The 17974-nt window shown below is 43.0% G+C and overlaps 1 protein-coding gene across 2 annotated transcripts; it reads right to left on the reverse strand.

The window, feature by feature from the left end:
• Nucleotides 1-349: 349 nt before the first annotated feature.
• On the reverse strand, nucleotides 350-17051 carry SLC25A15 (solute carrier family 25 member 15). Of its 2 annotated transcripts, XM_082488371.1 has the most exons (8): nucleotides 16963-17051; nucleotides 16216-16304; nucleotides 14291-14418; nucleotides 10095-10353; nucleotides 5173-5310; nucleotides 4693-4862; nucleotides 3521-3679; nucleotides 350-2628 (listed from the first exon to the last, which is right to left on the reverse strand). In XM_082488371.1, exons 3-8 carry the CDS (start codon nucleotides 14343-14345, stop codon nucleotides 2504-2506), a joined length of 906 nt encoding a protein of 301 aa, XP_082344497.1. In that variant the 5' UTR covers nucleotides 14346-14418; nucleotides 16216-16304; nucleotides 16963-17051; the 3' UTR covers nucleotides 350-2503. The 2 variants fall into 2 exon arrangements, with proteins under 2 accessions (XP_082344497.1, XP_082344496.1); XM_082488370.1 differs by lacking the exon at nucleotides 16963-17051 and having other exon boundaries at nucleotides 16216-16645.
• Nucleotides 17052-17974: the final 923 nt, after the last annotated feature.

Raw genomic sequence — 17974 nt, forward strand, 5'->3', positions numbered from 1 at the left:
GGAAGTTTACCTTATAGCGTGTATCGCAGTAATCAACAATCTACAAACTTGGGAGTTGAATCTTCATGTTAGAACTGATTTCAGTACTAACAGAGAGCCAGGCCAAGGGCTAAACTATGGGCTTTATTTTTCCATAGTAGATGATGTAAAACCTGCAGTTGTTTCACAGCACCTTGTTATAGCTGGCACTTTCCCTTGTTTTGAGGGATTTATACACTTTTTGATTGGAAAAAAACCTCTTCCTTTAATTCTGGAGGGGTGATGACACTGACTTCAACCTCTCTGCTCCTCAGCTAGACAAGCTTGTTAAATGTTGTTGCATAACCAATAATCAGGCACTCAGTTAATAAAATCAAACTTTATTCCCCTGAATTCCTATACCAACATACAGAGTTCTGAGCTGAACAACTGATACATGTGTACAGCTTAAGCAGCTGTGAATAGAAAATTACTGCTTACATAAACTTCAAAAGGTAAACTCTCAAAATGCATGTCTGCTTAAGCCACCAGCTTCTTGCTGTAGGTTCAGTTCTAAATATCCTGCTTCTCTTGAAGCTTCAACTTTTGTATTAAAAACTGCAACCATCAGCTTTAAAAAATGAAAGCAAAGACAAATCTAAGAAATAGATTGAAGTATTCTACTGATGTGGAATCAGTTCTCACCTTTTTCTAACTAATAGAAATGTATACAAATATGCTGTTTCTGTTGGGTAGACAACTGGAAAAGACAGGGAAGTCTAACAACTCTTAAAGCCTCAGCCTTGTACCTGAATTATTAAAACATTTGGCATAAATTCCTTTTAAAGTCCTGACTATGCAGTGTTACTGCCCTCTGTACTGGTCAATCAGGGTAAATTGGTGTGACAGATACTGAAGATTCTTCAGCCATGCCCTGCTTTAACTGCCTTTTCTCATGGGCGCAGGAAAGGGAGATGAAGAGTTCTTGCTGCACATGAAGGCTGGGGGAGCAAGAAGAGTTTGTGGAACTGCTGCAATCACTTTTCATCAAAGAGGCTGTAACAGTGCAGTGGAGCAGCCAGTTTAAGTGCACCCTGGGTGCACTGCAAGAGGCAGTAGGTATTGAGATGCTTTCATCTATGCCTGAAGCTTTTTCCTGTTTCTGGGCTCTGAAAGGGATGCTGTAACACACAAAACTGAGCTGTTCCAGCTGTGACTATTGTCACTGACAAGTTGTGGTTGCTGCGGCAAGCTGCTACTCTCTGTGCAGCTCTGATGATCCTGGTGGGTCAAAGAGCTCTGTGTGCCCTCCATAAGGGTAGGTTGTCACAGCACACAAACAACATCCCTTCATACAGCCCCAGGCCTGAGTCATGAATTGTGTTGCTCTGAGACCTGCTTTGCCTTCTCCCAGGACAGGCAGTAGCTGTTTCTTACAAGGTAGAGCATGCTTCTAGAAAGAACATCCTACTTCAAGAATGAGAGTGGCATCTAGAAATAGGCATTCTTGCATCATTTTGGGTAACGCTGACTAACTGCATAGTTAATCAAGTATGCCCTCCAGGCCTGAAGGTGAGACAAACTATCCAGTCATGTGAGCTTTTTCCACTGAGCTGAAGAGACACAGCAAGTGGCAGGACTTCTAGCCCAAGTGCATGCGTGCTACACCATGGAGACTATGGTGTCAGTTTTCTTAAAGAACTCAGTTCTGGCTTTCTGCTCCTCTTCAGCATTTTGTCCTTCAAGCACAAGGACTCATTTGTGTCAAGGTGACCCAACAGGAGCCTGCACAAAGTTACAATTCTGTGCTCAGAGCCAGCAGTCTCCCTTATGTTAAGTAATTCTAGTGGTGCTTAGCATACTCCAGCACTTCTTGAAAGCATTTAAAAAATAATGAAATGTCACATGGTTTCCTTAAACCCAGTAACTATATGCTTTTGTCTCAAATGCAGGCATATCTCAGGCTTTAAGCCATACAAGGAAAGGGGTAAACACCACCTACTTTTATAAGCACGTTCACTGGGACAGAGTACACAATTCAGACACCAACTGCCATAGCCTTGGAAAGTCACAGAGCTGGAGAAGGCCAGGGGGTTAGGTGAGGGATATGTATGTCAGCCATACCCAGCAAGATTAGAGAGGCCTTCTGTTATTTTGAGTCACAGACTTGCCAGCAACAACTGGGGAAGTTCACCACCACAGCACAGAATTGAAAACACTGCTTTGCCTTAAACAAATCACAGCTCACTGCTGCATGTTACATTAAACCCAACAGGTAACGTAAGTATTTTTAGCACCATTACAGGTCAGGAAAATACATTTATGACATGCAACGTACCTAGTCCAGAATCTGCAAGGTGGAGATAGTTCAAGCAGTGTATACACATCTCTATAAAATCACCTGAATTTAAAAGGTTACAAATCCTAAACTGGAGGTTGAGTTCCTAAAATTAGGTCACTGATTTGGCCCTGCTCAGACCAGGTTTTTGATCGTTTATTTAAATGATCCTTAAACAACCTTTTGTTCTCCATCTGCTAGAAGGTATCAGTAAGAATCTACTTGTTTCATCATAAGTTTCCGGCTGTACTCATAGGCAAGGAACAGTGCCCCATTGGCCAGGAATGCACGGATCATAGTTGGCTTTAGTCCAGAATACAATGCAAGTACACCTGCAAATGAAATCAGAGCCAGTTAGTAATTGATTAAGTTGTACATCATCTGCTTCAACCACTGTGCTTTTACCTTCAAAGGATACAGCTGTAATGCTGCCGCACAGACGGGCACACACAGAGCTGAACTCACGATAGAGCTGCTAACTGCAGTGTTACTGGGTATTGATACAGAAGGAATATCTAGAGTTGTAACATGAGTTTAGCCACTTAAGTGTTTATGTTAGAGGCTTCTCTCAGGTATGACAGGGTCTTCAGAAGGGCACCCCAGTCACCTGAGGATACAGTTCACAGCAGCTCTACCACAGCTGGCAAGGGGACAGAAAGAACAGTGGGACTAGGCTGGAGCTGTGTCCCAAAGTCAGACCCCTGCTCTGATGAGTATCTCCCCTAGCAACAGGGCCAGGAATTCATATCTACATATTCCTAACACCATCTTCTGAAGTGCCTGGGGCAGGCCTTTTCCAGAGATGAGACACTGAGGTAGATGCCCCAAGTTGCCAGGCTAGATAGGATTGATTTAATCAAACAGCTCTCAGTCAGCCATATATTAACTTCTAGAGGTGAAGAAAAATTGTGTACTGAACTTCACTGGTATAGGTTTGGTCATGGGTAATGGAGCTCATTCCTTTAGCTGCTTTTAATGCATACAGAGCTTTTGTTAGCTTTAAGTGACTTGCCTCCTGACCAAGAGGCATGGCAGATGCAGTAGGTCTCAATCTAGACTCCAAGCTTTCCAGACTACGTGAAGCATCAAATATTCTGTTTGTTAGAAAGTTATTGCCTGTCTCTAACACGTATCAGTAGACTAGATTCCTTAAGCAATTTTTGTATTGGAGGGTATAGTTTTCAATCTGCAGCCCTACAGATTCTGTTGATACTGTGTACTCACCTTCAGTTCTCACAACAGTTACAAATGTTCCCATAAAGCCTGTCTGTTTTCCAGCCATTGAAAGAACCTGAATTCTAGATTTGACACAGTCCACAGGATACACAGCAATCCACAGACAGCTGCCTCCAAAACCTCCACTTAGTAGCAACGGAATGGGACCTAAAGTTAAGAAATAAGCTTTTATACACACCACAAAATATTCACCAATATAAGTATCATGTTATTTCATCTACAGAAGTCAGAGAGAACACAGAGGCACCTGCTTATGACAAAAGAGCAGTTTCCGCTCCCTCACAAACCTTTAAGTTAATTTTAAGCCACTGGTAAGTTGCAAGTCTAACTAGAAGCTCAAAGGTTATAAGGAGTGCCTCCTTGTTTATGGGCCATACTAAAAAAAGTGTAGCTCAGAATTCTGTTTTGACTGTATTAACTAGATTAACTCCACTCCTTTGACGCTTGTAATAACTTTCCAATGTTAACTATGAAACAGTTTAACAGAGTAACAACACGTAGTGTCACCTATAGAGATTTATTTGTTATAGTGAAGTTACTTTGTGATCAGTCATTTTTCACGATGCAATCTCATTCTGTTTTAGATCAGATATTTACAAACATTTTGCAACAACAAAGACCAGAACGCATACAGCTGAAATCCTAACTCCCAATAAGATGAAGTACCGTTGTGCAGTCTTTCAAAAAAAGACAAGCAATCTTTATTCTGGCATCTCCTCATTTTTTTCCGTGTCTAATTTTCAATCTTGGTGTTCTCTTACTATCATTGTAATGACAACTAATGGTCAGCATATATTTCAGCCTACACTTGAACATACAGTTCAAGACAATACAGCTAAAGACATCAAAATCGCTCTAAACGGCTGCTGAAATGAAATAGTTCAGAGTTGCATTACAGTGTAGAGTCAGATATTTAAGTAGTTTTGTAGTATTACTGTTAACTCACTGTATTTATTCTCCATGTACAATACATCTCACTCTATTGGGAAGTTGTCACTTCAATAATGCATTATTATATATACACAAAATGCAGACCTGTATGCCCAGTTTCCTTTTTTTTACATGTATTTTACAACTGCTGGGCATTATTAGCGTATCTTCCTCCCTTGCGCCTCCCATGACAGCAGGCTAGAATCCACCTGGAAAAAGGGGCACTGTACCTAATTCATCTTTTGATCTCCCAGCAGCAAAGAACGTCCGACTCAGTTCATATCCTCCAAAGAAGAAGAAATAGCCTGGGACTTCTCGCAGCAAAGTGCTTGACAGGCCACGGTAAAATCCAAGGGGACCATCCTTTTGAATAACACCCTTTACTACTGACCAAACTGTACTGAGAGAGGTTGATCCAGTTAGTGATGCTTAATAACCAAATAATAAGAAGATTACAGAACAATAGCAACTGCAGCTACAATTAAGGGTTAGATCCAGTGTGCAGACAACAGGACTCAAGTAAAACAGACCAAGATCTTGCCAGGAGCCCTTCACTGGTGCCTGAAAGATTTCCAGGCTGCGACCCTCCCAGCCACAACTCATCTCTGGTTAACAGTGCACTAAACACATGACACTGAGTCAATACAGAATTAAAAATAATAAATACACATAAAAGGATTTTAGGGATACTGTGCAGGGTGTATACTTACTTGTGTCCCTGGATTATCTTTCCTGACAACTGCATTTCATGCATGGCCTGCAGCCGGCACTTCACCAGCTCTGTGGGGCACAGGACAAGGGTGGCAAAAGCAGAGGCGAAGGAGCCTGCAGCAGCATTCTGCAAATCACTGCAAGAGAGAAACTGCAGAGGGTATTTGGGTACTGACCTTCAGTGCAGTGGAGCCACTGCACCAGCAATCAGCTTCCTGAACCTGTACTCTAAATATCGTCAAGGAAAACTAATGGGCAGTCTTGGGGGAAAGAATCTCAGGGGAAAAGGACAGTTATTTGAACTGGGGAGATGAAAAACCTTAGCTCATCTTATCTTCATATACAACTGAAATACATTTTTTAACACCTCAGAAAATACATCGCAACCTTTGCTCTTCTTGCTATACTTTAGTGATTGCAGCAGAACAAAACCACTATCAAATCTTCCCCTTCTTGGCTTTTGTAAAAGTTTCCATAGACTTGTTTTACTGGGCAACTTTTAGGTACTAGTTACTTCCTCAAAGAAAACAGGAACAATAATCACCTCACATAGATGTCAGTATTCCCAAATTCACCTTGCCAGTATTAATACAGGTTTTCAATGGAAGATAATAGAAACCTGAAACCAAGGCACAATGGACTACCATAATCTTTCTATGGATCACAGAATCACAGAATTTTCAGAGTTGGAAGGGACCTCTAGAGATCATCTAGTCCAACTCCCCTGCTAAAGCAGGATTGCCTACAGCACATTACTCAGGACTGCATCCAGGCGGGTCTTGAAAATCTCCAGAGAAGGGGACTCCACAACCTCCCTGGGCAGCCTGTGCCAGTGCTCTGTCACCCTCACCATAAAGAAGTTTTTCCATGTATTTGAACGGAACTTCCTGTGTACTAACTTGTGCCCGTTACCCCTCGTCCTGTTACTTGGAACCATTGAGAAGAGCCTGGCTCCATCCTCCTTCAACCCACCCTTTAGATACTTGTACGCCATAATAAGGTCTCCCCTCAGCCTTCTCTTCTCCAGGCTACAGAGTCCCAGCTCTCTCAGCCTTTCCTCATAAGGCAGATGCTCCAGGCCCTTAATCATCTTAGTTGGATGTGCTGCCATGAATGCAACCATGTGAATCTAAGCGCAGTCAAACGTAAACCACACCACTGAAGGGGACAGCACTGTAATCTGCATTGACTCACACTATTCCAAAACTGAGACTTGCTTTGCGGTGATTTCACACATACCACTAAGTCTGGGCTGCTAAGCCACCAGGACTTAGGCTGGTACTCCAGGATCACACTGCTTTATGATGTATGTTTAAAACAGGCTCTTACAGACACTGGTGCATTGGACAGGAGCTGGACAATAGGACAGAACAAGCTCTTCTTTCAGAGCCTGAGGAGTCAGCACAGTGAAGACTGACCTTGCTGCTGCACTGAATGTCCTTCCATGCAAGGGAGATGTTAGCCCAGTGCCCGGCAGTTTTATACGCCTACAGTATCAGAGCTTAAAGCTACAACTTTTCACCTCACCGAAGTATCACAGAACTAAAGCTGTGACATGAAACAAAGTTGGTGACATTCAGATACAGCAGTGACAAGAACTGTCGAAGTGGAAGAAATCAGTAACTGCCTGTGGAGCAGCAATTGAATAATATGCAGTAAACAAGAGATGGCAACACTGATTGCACAAGGCTCCTGCAGCGCGCACACAGCTTGGCGTAACAGGGATCTGAGATGCAACCCACTGAAGGTCAAGACAGAGCGAGGCAGAGTTAAAAATATAGTACATGGCTGAGTCCTGCAGTCATTAAGCTATGAGCTAGAGCAAGGCAATAAGGTTACACACTGAAGAATTAGGATAGGAAGATATGGAAGAGGTGCCTAACTATGCACTAAAGAGCGCACAGGATCCTTCCTCCTTCAAGAGAGAAAAAAAACCCCACCATATGCTATCAGTCTTGAAAAGAATTCTCACACATATACACAAAGGACTAGATTTAGCCATAATTCAGGTCTTTTCTACTTTCGCCTGTTGATGTTGAACTCTACACACAAAAATTCAAGGAGACCCACTGTTTAGGCTTTGGTCTTCAGTATAGTGAGCCTCACTGCAGAAGTGGTAAGCCTTGAATCCTGTTCAAGTTCCTTCTCAACTCAAAATGCTTAATTCAGTAATTTTTCTGGATGGGAGAGTTTTGATCACACAGCACAGGAGCAAGAATCCTCTACTCTTACACTGCTGCTTCTTCTGTAACAGGCATTTATCTTGTTTCTTCAAAGAAAATAACCTGCTGAAGATGACTAGTCACGTACTGAGAAAGTCAAACTGAGGTGAGCAAGGATAATAGTTCTCTCAGTTTAGACTTTGGCACAGAACAGAATCAGATTGGTTGGACTAAATGGGCATTTAAAGAAAAATGGAATTTAGCACTTCTCTTTCCCTTTGATTGTCTCAGATTAGACTTTAGCACAGAATGAAATCAGTTTGGGTAGACTAAATGGATGTTAAGAGATAAATGGAATTTAGCATTTCTCTCTCTAGTTGTTTTATTTCTGACTTATGCATCACTGGCATGCATTCCTTTAACCGGGAAAAGCAGTGTTTTGTAACTGTCCTTGTAACTGTTTTGCAAGGCTTCACACACTAAGCAGGGTATCCCTAAACACAGGCAGGCTACGCAAGCTTATTTCCAAGCCATTCAAAGGTATGACTGAAAAGGTAACTTAAAGCAAAACCAAACTATTATAGCTGGTTTTGAGAAATAGCAAACATTATAAAATAATGAAAAAGTGAGAAGCAATTGCTTAGATACAGTAAGAAAAATGGTCAGATTCACCTCAGTTTGCAACCTGATGCATTTTCTTCTTCAGGCTAAGACAGTATGACAGTTTTTAAACAGCAGAGGCAATGAAGGTAATTGTAGTTCTTTATTGTCACATCTAGAGGATGGCCACCTCATTGGGCTTTCTTCCCTCTCCTACAGCACACTACAAAGACTTCTTGACTCTTCCACAATAAGAATAGGTGGAGAAGTCCCAGACAGACCACGTGTACTCAGGGCACCACTGCAGACCACGTCAATACAATTCTCTCATACGCGCACCTCATAAGATGCTCCCACAATGATCCAGATGAAGAGTCCAAGGGAGCAACAATAAGGGAGAAACCTTTTAAGTAAACCTAAATCCTTTATTATTTTGTCCTAGTACAGCCATGCAGTCACAATACTTGCTTTTCAATCAACAATGACTTAAACAGCCATCCTGGATCTGAAAAGTACCAGTATCTGACCAAGAAAAGAAGGGTGAGATGTCAAAGGCACTTGCTATTGCTGCATATTCAAATTATGTTCCCATTCTGTATCCTACATCTATCCTAGTACACCTATGTGTATTGTTTGAAAGTTTCCTGCGCTACGACCCTTACATACACCCTAAACATGCTGTCTCAGTCACCTGAAGAGATGATCCTAGGACCTCTGCAAGTCTGTGGTCTACCTGCCAGGAGGATCACAAAAGATGGCTAAGCAACAAAGCATGCTGTTGGTAGGCCTACCTCCTACGTTTTAGTGGGTAGGAAAAGATAAGGGGTGTGTAAGCTGAGCAAGCAGAAAACCCCCGATCTAAGCAAGCAATAAAACAGGTGAAAACAATTCGATCTCAGCTGAGAGGTCTCAAGTGCCAGAAAACAGTGAAAGAGAATGCAAGTAGAGAGCAATTAATATAAGTATCTTCATTGCTTCATAGTCCCTCATAGCAGGCCTCAGTCTTAAGATACAGCACATCTTAATGTCACAGGTCACAGAACACCTCACATAATGCCAGTTTTAGATACTTGTCCTGCACTTAGGTAGCTACCCATGTCGTGCCAGAGATCTCACATGCAGAACAAAGCTATTAATAAAAAGCTGAATGCGGTTAACCTCGTGTTACTCTGAATGAATGGAGTTAGTACAGTGTGAGAAGCTCTAAAGTGATGCACCTGAAGAAAACCCATCCTAGCTAGAAAGAGATTGTGATAGTTATGCCAGTGCATAAATCCACAACTTGTTCACAGCCAGAATACTCTGAACCACTCTGGTCTCGTGAGCTCAAACCCAGATGCATTAGAATTACAAGAGTTTCAGAGAAAGGCAACAAGGACAGTTAAAGGAACAGCTCCTGAGTGCTCACTGACTAGGAGGGCTGGAATCCTTCTACCTAGGACAGGACTCAGATGGGGAAAAGGGGCACAGACCAATGGATAGAGGACTACAAAATCCCACAGACACAAGGAACTTAGAAGAATTTGAGGGGAGACCAGACAAGTGCTTCAAAAGAGATCAAAAGTCAGAGACTGGATCACACCAGGCTCAAGAAATCCTCTGAACTAAGAGCACAGCCTGGCAGAGGACTCAGAGCAAACATTAAGCACTTTCTCTCTTCTTTCTCATTCCTTAGGCAACCACTTATTGCCCGTATTGTAGACACCACAGTGCAAAATTAGACCCTCGGTCTAACCACCATTACAATCAAGCTTTTGAAACTCAAATAAATAAATTTAAAAAGCAAGGCAATATTAGAAAAGCATCCTTTCTTCTTAGTATGGCTCCTAGTAAGAGGAACCATTACCTCCTCCACAAAATCAGAACAACCTAGAGATCAAGGGAATACCAACTGCCAGGTGTTAAAGTGCTCACTCCCTTTGGTAAGATGTTCCAGGTCTTGAATATTCCAATTAAGTTATGATTATCTAAAGCAGCCAGCTGCAGTGACAAGTAGACGGCGCTGTCCTAGTTATCCTAGAACAAAGGTCTACGTTCCAAAACTTACTAGACTGCATACTGGCAGAGGGGGGCCTGGGACATCAGTTGCACCCTGACAGTATTTGCAAACAGCAGTTGCATGTTTTTTTAAATTTATTTATTATAAAAATATTACTAACCTGAGCTTTGTTTTCCTGTCTACTCCAACAATTCTTCTTACAATTTGTTGGCAAAATCCATAGCACATGAACAGAACAGAGTTCTCTGCGATGTTGGCTACAAGCGCTGGTGTGGTTCCCTTGTAGAAGCCTCGAAACCCCACTTGCTTATAGGTTTTCACAAAACAGTCAACAATTCCTTTGTACATTTCGGGGAACGTCTGCATCTTCACCTTTGCAGTGTCGAAGGGCTGGCCAGTCACCACGCATGCTGTCCCACCTAAGCAAGCAGTGGAATTTAAGACGGTGGCTGGAGGTTAACACAACTGAAACACCTATGCACAAACAGCACTATTAGGAAAATCACGCAGAAAGCAAAGATGAAAGAATTTGTTGCAGGAAAAGACAACTGCACTGATTTTAGCACAATGGCATTAACTACCAGTGGTGAATTTAGTTACCCGAAGAAAAAAAGTCACACATAAGAGCAGTAACAGCTTGATTCTCATTAAAATGTTTCTTTACCTTACTAAAAGCAAGCACCTAAATGAATCAGTTCACTTACATAAATGGGCATTGAATTAGAGGTATTGTTCTGCAATCAAGTCGCTTGTGTTAACGACTTAAGCAACAGTTTCCCTTGCTCATTAAGGTAGTGGTTCAGAAGCCATCTGATTTTACGTTCCAACAATAACAAAAAAAAACCTGAAAAAGTAATCAAGTGAGACAAAGATCCCCCCAGGACAAGAGGAACACTGCTGAGAAAGTGCTAAAACTGATGATGCATTATAAATTGATAATAAAGACTCAAGCTCTTTACTTTAAAACTCCAGATGATTCTTATTTACATTTATTCCCACGTACTGGAAGAAAGCACCCAGGATACGCTGAAAAAGGGCAAAAGGGCAAAGTTTCTCAACATGTTATCTTTTCCAAACTGAACTGCAAGGTCAATACTCTGAAAACTTGTGAGGTATTTCCATCAATGTCATCAATAATCACTTTGCCCCCAGCGCAGTGTTCTTCCACAAGATCCAACTTGATTCAGTAGTCTGCAAAAAGAGCTAATGCTACACTTTTTCAGTAAGAAAAAGTGTGTATGCTTCAGCATACACTGACAGCAATCTATTAGAAGCCAATACCTTACAGGAAGGATGTGATAGGTGTACCTCATAAAAACTTTATGGTTTCGCTTTTTTAGCAAGAGAGAACTACCATCCTAAAACAGAAGCTGATCTTTAACCAAAGCACAGTTGACATGCGTATACCTTAAAGAGGGCAAGTTAACAAGATGTTTTTTCAGCTATGAAACTGAAATAATTATCTGTAGATGAAGGCAATGTAAAGAAACTGAAATAGAAACAAATTTGTGAATCCAGTTAAGATAGATATTTTTCTTCTAAGCAGGGAGTAGAAAAGTAAGCAAGCATTTGTTTAACCAGGGTAATTTTCAATCGATTTTACTATTTGCAAACACATTTGTGTTACATCATTGTTGCTCCTCTGCGAAGAGGTACTTCAGGTCTTTAAAAGGAACTCGAGATCCTAGCTCCCATAAAACCTCATTCTCAACCAGATGGATCGCTAAAAGCTTCGTGCTTCCTTGCATGACTAACTCTAAAGAGCTTCTTGCTCTGGGAGGGATAACAAAGGAGAGAAGTAGTAACATCCATGTCAGCCTCAGATGAAAAGCAGAACTGGAAAGGCTCAGCCAATGCTACTTGCAGTCAAGTCAGGTGGTTGTTAATCTACAGAACGTGTGCTAGGTTCTTGTATAAAGGTAGACCTAAAACATCTGCATGTAGTAAAATAACAGCTGTTGGAAGAAGCCCAAGAAAACCACAAATGGTCTTGGGAATGCAAAGCTGAAAAATTGGGAGTTGACTGTCAACAGCTGTTCCAAAACCAGAAAAGGCTCTCCTTACACTGTCATTGGAGGTGGTACAAGCAGCCCAGTAAACTACAGCAATGAACTTTGTAAGCCTCAAGGTAAAGACCAAGAGTCCCAGATAATATCTAAAATATTAAAGAAAAAAATATAATTCTTCCAGCCAGCAGTAGAGTCTAAAAAACCAGCACCACCAAGAAAAACAAAACAAGAAAAACAAAAAAGTCAACCCTGCTTGTAAGTTTAGGTAAATGTGGTCCTAATAAAACATGGGAATGGTGAGGAAAGAGAAGAAGTGATTAGAGGTTGCTCAGATCCTAGGCAAAGGACTATGACCTGCAGGCAGCTAAATGACTTATTTATTCTTGTTCAGAACGTACTTGCCCCAATATGTCATTACTTATCAGCTAGTCAAGACTGTATCTGGAGAGGAAGGTAAAACCAGGTTACGCATTTGCTGGAGGAACTAGCTGTTTGCCTAGTTACATACTAAACGGTGCGCAGACATATGTAACACAGAAACAAGCGCTACCAGTGAACATAGGCAATACAAAGCAAGTATGTGGAAAGAATATGGAAAATAAATACTAGAAGAACAGTAAAACTATCTATTACAACAGAAGTAGCAAAGAAAAAGAACAAGAACAATGACTTAAGATTACTGAAGTCATGTTGAAACAGCTCTGAATTCCTTCATCTTATTAGGAGGAAGGAAGAACTATTCCAGAGAAGAAACCAGCATAATTAGTTCTAAGATCCTCGAAGCTCTACTGCCAAAGATCAGGCAAACCTCAAGTGCACGCCCTGTTAGACTGAATGTAGGCATGGAACAGTATCACCAAACAAAAGATTTCTAAGCTAATACTAGTTTCCAGCTCTTGTGGTAGCCAAGATGAGACACACCAGGCTTCAACACAGAAAGACAACTTCCTAAGCCAGAGTGCTCCACTGCCCCGGATGTTAACAACAGCATTGCTAAGCTGAAGTACCGAAGTACCGGGAAGGAAAGCAATCACACCTTTCATTCAAGCACCTGGGAACACCCGCAAAACCATCAAGAACTGCACAGATATTACATTAGTACTTTGGGAAACAGAGCAGATGCAATAGCTATTCTTTACTGAGGACCCAAAACCCAAGGAGAATGAACAGAGTAGCAGAAACTTTTTTGTTTCTAAGGCAACAAGGGAGTAAGAGCAGAAATACTTCTCTTCCCTTACAGGGTAAGAGTCAATAACATATTTTGCAAATGCCAACAAAGCAGGTATTCGCTGGGCAAAATGTGGTGGCAGATGAAATGCTTTATGAAGGTGCCACGTTGGACTCTTTATCTGTTACCTCTTGCTTTCTCTGCACCAAGGTTAACTCCACTCTGATGAATAACTCCTCAGATAACTACCCTGAATGCACTTAACACCATTAATACTGTCATATCCACAGCATTAACACAGTCATAAAAGGACTGATTGTAATAGCTATTGTACAGACAAGAAAAAAAAAATTAAACTGTTTAAGCTGATTATAACTACAATAAATAAATCTTTCCTTCCACCTTTTCTGTACAAACATTGACAAATTAACTGTTCTACCCTAATGTTTCTCATCTGCTCTGGATATCATCTAAGCTTCCATCAGAAACTAGTACCTCTGTGGCTAAGCCTGCCCTCATGACAAAAGCTTTTCCAGTACTTCTACAATAGCTTTTTTTAACCACAGATGAAGTTAGAAATGTCAAAAAGACCCCTTTTGCCTGGTAGAGTTAACAATTGATTCATGGTAACATCAATGAGACAATACAACTGCTTCCAGACCTCGGACTGCCACAACTGGTCCAGCAAAATTTTATAGCACAGACTAGACTGAAGTGGAAGTTAGTTAAGTGAATTCATGATTGTCAGTTCTACTACTGAGTTTCCTAGCTTTTAAAAGATTTACACCAGGATGTTGCCTGAGCCAATACCCCTTCAGACAGCCTCTAGCCCATTTCACTTAGAGAGGGTTCCTGTGACAAAAGCAGCACCTCAGTCACCCACACACCGAGTTAACTGCAAAACTCTACTTCTTAAACTATGTAAACATGAGAACTAGCACTGGAACTTAAACCTCTTCCTGGAAAATTCTTAGTCTGAAATAAGGATTACACCTTCACTTTTTGGCAGGGGCAATAATGATGCAGCTACAACACTGGCTGAGGTCAGCTGCTTCACCTTCATATCCTTAAGATACAGAGGGTGAGGCTTTTTATAGAAATGGGAAATTGCTTTCACACTCAAAGGTATTAAAACTGTCCCTCAGGAGTTTTGTGCAATTAAGTTCTCTCCATCATTACCTGCAGCTCCTGCTGTGAGGTCAATAGCAGCCTGAATAGCAGAGTTGATCCTCATGCTTCACGCTTGTTTATCAGTTACTTCGGAGTGAAGTCTCCTGTTTCCTGGCAGGTGTTGAGGTATTTGTCTCCTGAGAGAACAGAAAGGCAAAGCATTCACGATTTACAACTGACTGGCAAAAGCATCACATGAATGCTTTCAGTTCCACTCTTCTACTTAGCTCGTTCTAAACCATTTAGAGGCAGAAAATGCTGTTCCCAGGACTGAGATGTTGCATATTTGTATTTTGACTGAGTAGTTTTGCCACAGTAGGCAAGTCCTCTGGAGTATTACTGCCTAGCTTCAGATTACTTGGGCTTTCCAGCTTCTAGTCTCCTTGGATCTCTAAACTTAAAGGGAACAGTACCTCCAGGGAACAGCGTTGACCATTACCTTTCTAGTGATTATAGAAGCATAGTCCCCATCAGGTGTCTACGGCTAGCTGGCAGGAATATTTTCCCCCTGTCTCAGCTCCTCACCTATAAAGCAAAACACCGAATCGCTCTCCTCATGGTGAACAGCAGTTAAGAAAACTATTCATGATGATACAGCCACATTAGGTATTTCTATGTGGCTCTCAGAAGATAGGAGTAAAGAAGGAATGAATATGAGTATCTAGAATTGTGTCTGGCTGTCATGTTCCCAGTGCGAGTTCCCCACACACCAGCATATTATAAATAAAAATTACACCTCATCTCTCAGGAAGGCAGCTGGAAAGCAGAAATACAAAGCTGACACTTTCAAATAAAACATTGAAATTAATTCAGTTCTCAAGTTTGCAGCAAGGTAATTTCACTGGGCAAGCAGTTAAAGCAAGCTTGCTTATCTGGAGTAAAATCACTGAGCCAAAGAGCTCCCACTGTTTCAGAACAGTGTTGCCGAGCTAGACACTTGGCTGGTGGTGCTGTCACAAAAGTTGCATGAGTCTTAAAAAACACACAAATACACACATGAATCAGCTCTTCATGGATTGTTAAGCTTGTCTTCAAGCAAAATACATCAGTAAACAGACCGTTTTTCACTCTTCTACCTACTGTAATGCTTCTTTTGAAGCCCAAAATATATTTTGGGGTAATGTGAATGGGAAACATAATTTCCAGTAAGCTACATTGAAATAATTAAAAAAATCCCACATTGTATGAACCACATCCTTTTTACAATTTTTACGTTACAAGCACAGGCACTTGTATACAAGCAAGGCTTTAAGAAAGCCCGTCTCTAAACAGATTTATTACTCCTGAAGCTTAAAAAAAGCCAGTAGACTAAATACTGTCACTCATTAACTTCACATGTCCAATTTGTTTAAGACGTGGTGCAGGAATCTGAGCATAATGGGTTTAAAAAAAAATAGTCACTACTCTTATAATAAGTGACACTAATATATGCTATTTCCAAATTGTGGAAACAGATTTGAACCGTTTCTCTACTGACAGCATAGTATGTTAGGTGTTATTTCAAAACAGAGGCTCCAAGACAAAGTTACACTTCATTATCCTATACACCTCATTAGGGTTCACACAGCACTCCGCAGTTTTGCTTCTCATTCAGAGGCAGAACGACAGATCAGCGAGACAGCCTCTAAACGAAGGGAATTACCAGGGAGCAACAATTGCCTGCCTTCAGTAAAATGCACACCGCTTGCATCACGCTGCTTATCAGCTTGTGCCAGTCCCCAAAGAGAGCACATGCCAAATCACCCACAGGTACCCACTGAGAGCTTGGCAGCAGAAGGAAAAACAGAGATGCCTATAAAAATATGGAAACTTTGAGAGCCAAGGAAGTTTAGTTTCCTGATCCATAAGAGCACATTGCTACTTTCAAAAGACTTAGGACTCAGCCAGAACTACACCAGTATTATATATGTACATACCTCCCTCCTATTTTTTACCTGTTTGCAATAACAGTGGCAGATTAAAAACTGCTGGTAGGTACGAGCAAGACAACGACTCTCGAAACTTCCGAATCCACACCTCAAACCTGGGAACACAGAAGCGTTAGTCAGCCTAACATGTCCCGCAGAGCCCTCCACCCGCCGCTCCAGACCTCAATTCTCTGCTGATGTAAGTAATGACACCCAGAAGGCAGCCCCAGCTCCTGGCAAAAGCCCGCGAAGGCCGGCCGCCTCTCCGCTCCCCAAGGTCGCGGCGGGCCGCCACCGGGCTGTCACACCCGCTCGCAGCCACCGCACAGACGGGGCTCTGCCCTGCCCAAACCGCCATCCCCCAGGCCGGGCACAGCCGAGGGGCGGCTCTCCCTCGGAGGGGAAAGGCTCAGGCTGCGGCCGCGGCTCCCACAGCACCCATCCGTTTTGTGCAGCATAAGCCCCGGCCTGCGCTTGGCGGGGCGCCGCGGCGAGATGGCCGAGGCCCACCGGGGCAGGAGGCCGCCTAACCCCGCAACCGCCCCCCCCCCCCAACCCCGGGCCCGACGCCTCTCCCTCGGCTCCCCGCGGGGCCGCGCATCGCTGAGCGCCGAGGCCGCGGCTCACCCCAGGCCCACCCGCCAGGCCCCACAAGGCCGCGGGGCAGCCCCGTTTCCCGTCCGGGGACCCCTCCGCTCCGCGGTGGACCCGACCCGGCCCGGCCCGCCCCGCCAAGGGACAAGGGCAAGGCCGATCCCCACCATCGCCACTCACCACAGCTCACCGCCCGCCCGGGCGGCCCCGCCGCCTCGCCGCCGCCTCCCCTATATAGGCGGCCGAGGGAGGCGGCGCGGCGCCCCCCCGGCGGCCCCGGGGAAGACGCGGGCCGGGGTAGGCGGCGGGCGGGCGGCGGGGCCGGGCCGGGCCGGGTGGCGGCCTCCGGTGCCCCCGGCGGCGAGAGGCGGCTCCGGGCGGGCGGGCGGGCGGGAAAATGCGCGGCGGTGGGCTCTGCTTAAGGTTACTGAGCAGGAGTTAGCCGAATTCTTATTTTTAAAGAAGGATTTCTTTGGGAATTAAGGACCCTGAAATAACAATAGCGTGTGCCTGCAGGGGTATTTATGTATTTATCCATCTGCCACAGTCCGACTAAACCCCCCGGCTTGGGGGTTTTTTGGGTTGGATTTTTTTTTTTCTTGGGGGGAGGGGGGGCTCCTGCTAGTTTGCAGTATTTTGACACGTTATTTCGGTGTCATTCGAGCAATGCAGGAATAAGAAAATTAGCCTGTGGCCATCCTTTTGTGCTACATGCCTGAGTAACAGTTATGTCAAACAAAAATGACAACTCCCCCTTCCCTAAAATACAAAATTCCCCATTAAGTTTCACATTACCTGTTAGAGGACCAAGCCATACAGGTTTGGAGCTACTTTATACTTTAAAATAAAGATACAGCAGTCTAAAATCTTGTATCTGAAGGCATAAAGTTATATCCATCTTGGATACTGAGTAAAATAAAAAGGACTTTCTTCTGCCTCTCTAGTTGGATTGAATAGTCAAATAATTGTGGAGATACAAATTAAGAAGTGTTCCTGTTTAGAGGTCTGCTAAAAACTCTAGGTTTACTTGCACATAAAAGGTAGCACATTAATGGGCTACAAATTGGACATGGACAGACGTTCATAAGCACTTTGATGCAGTTCAACAAGTGACTTCTGCTAAGCATGTTGATGGTTAACACCACTTTCCTCAGCTGAAACTGTGCAAAACTGCTGTTTTTTTTTTTTTCAT

Source organism: Vanellus vanellus (assembly GCF_965231255.1).
Source record: "Vanellus vanellus genome assembly, chromosome: 1".
Taxonomy (NCBI): domain Eukaryota; kingdom Metazoa; phylum Chordata; class Aves; order Charadriiformes; family Charadriidae; genus Vanellus; species Vanellus vanellus.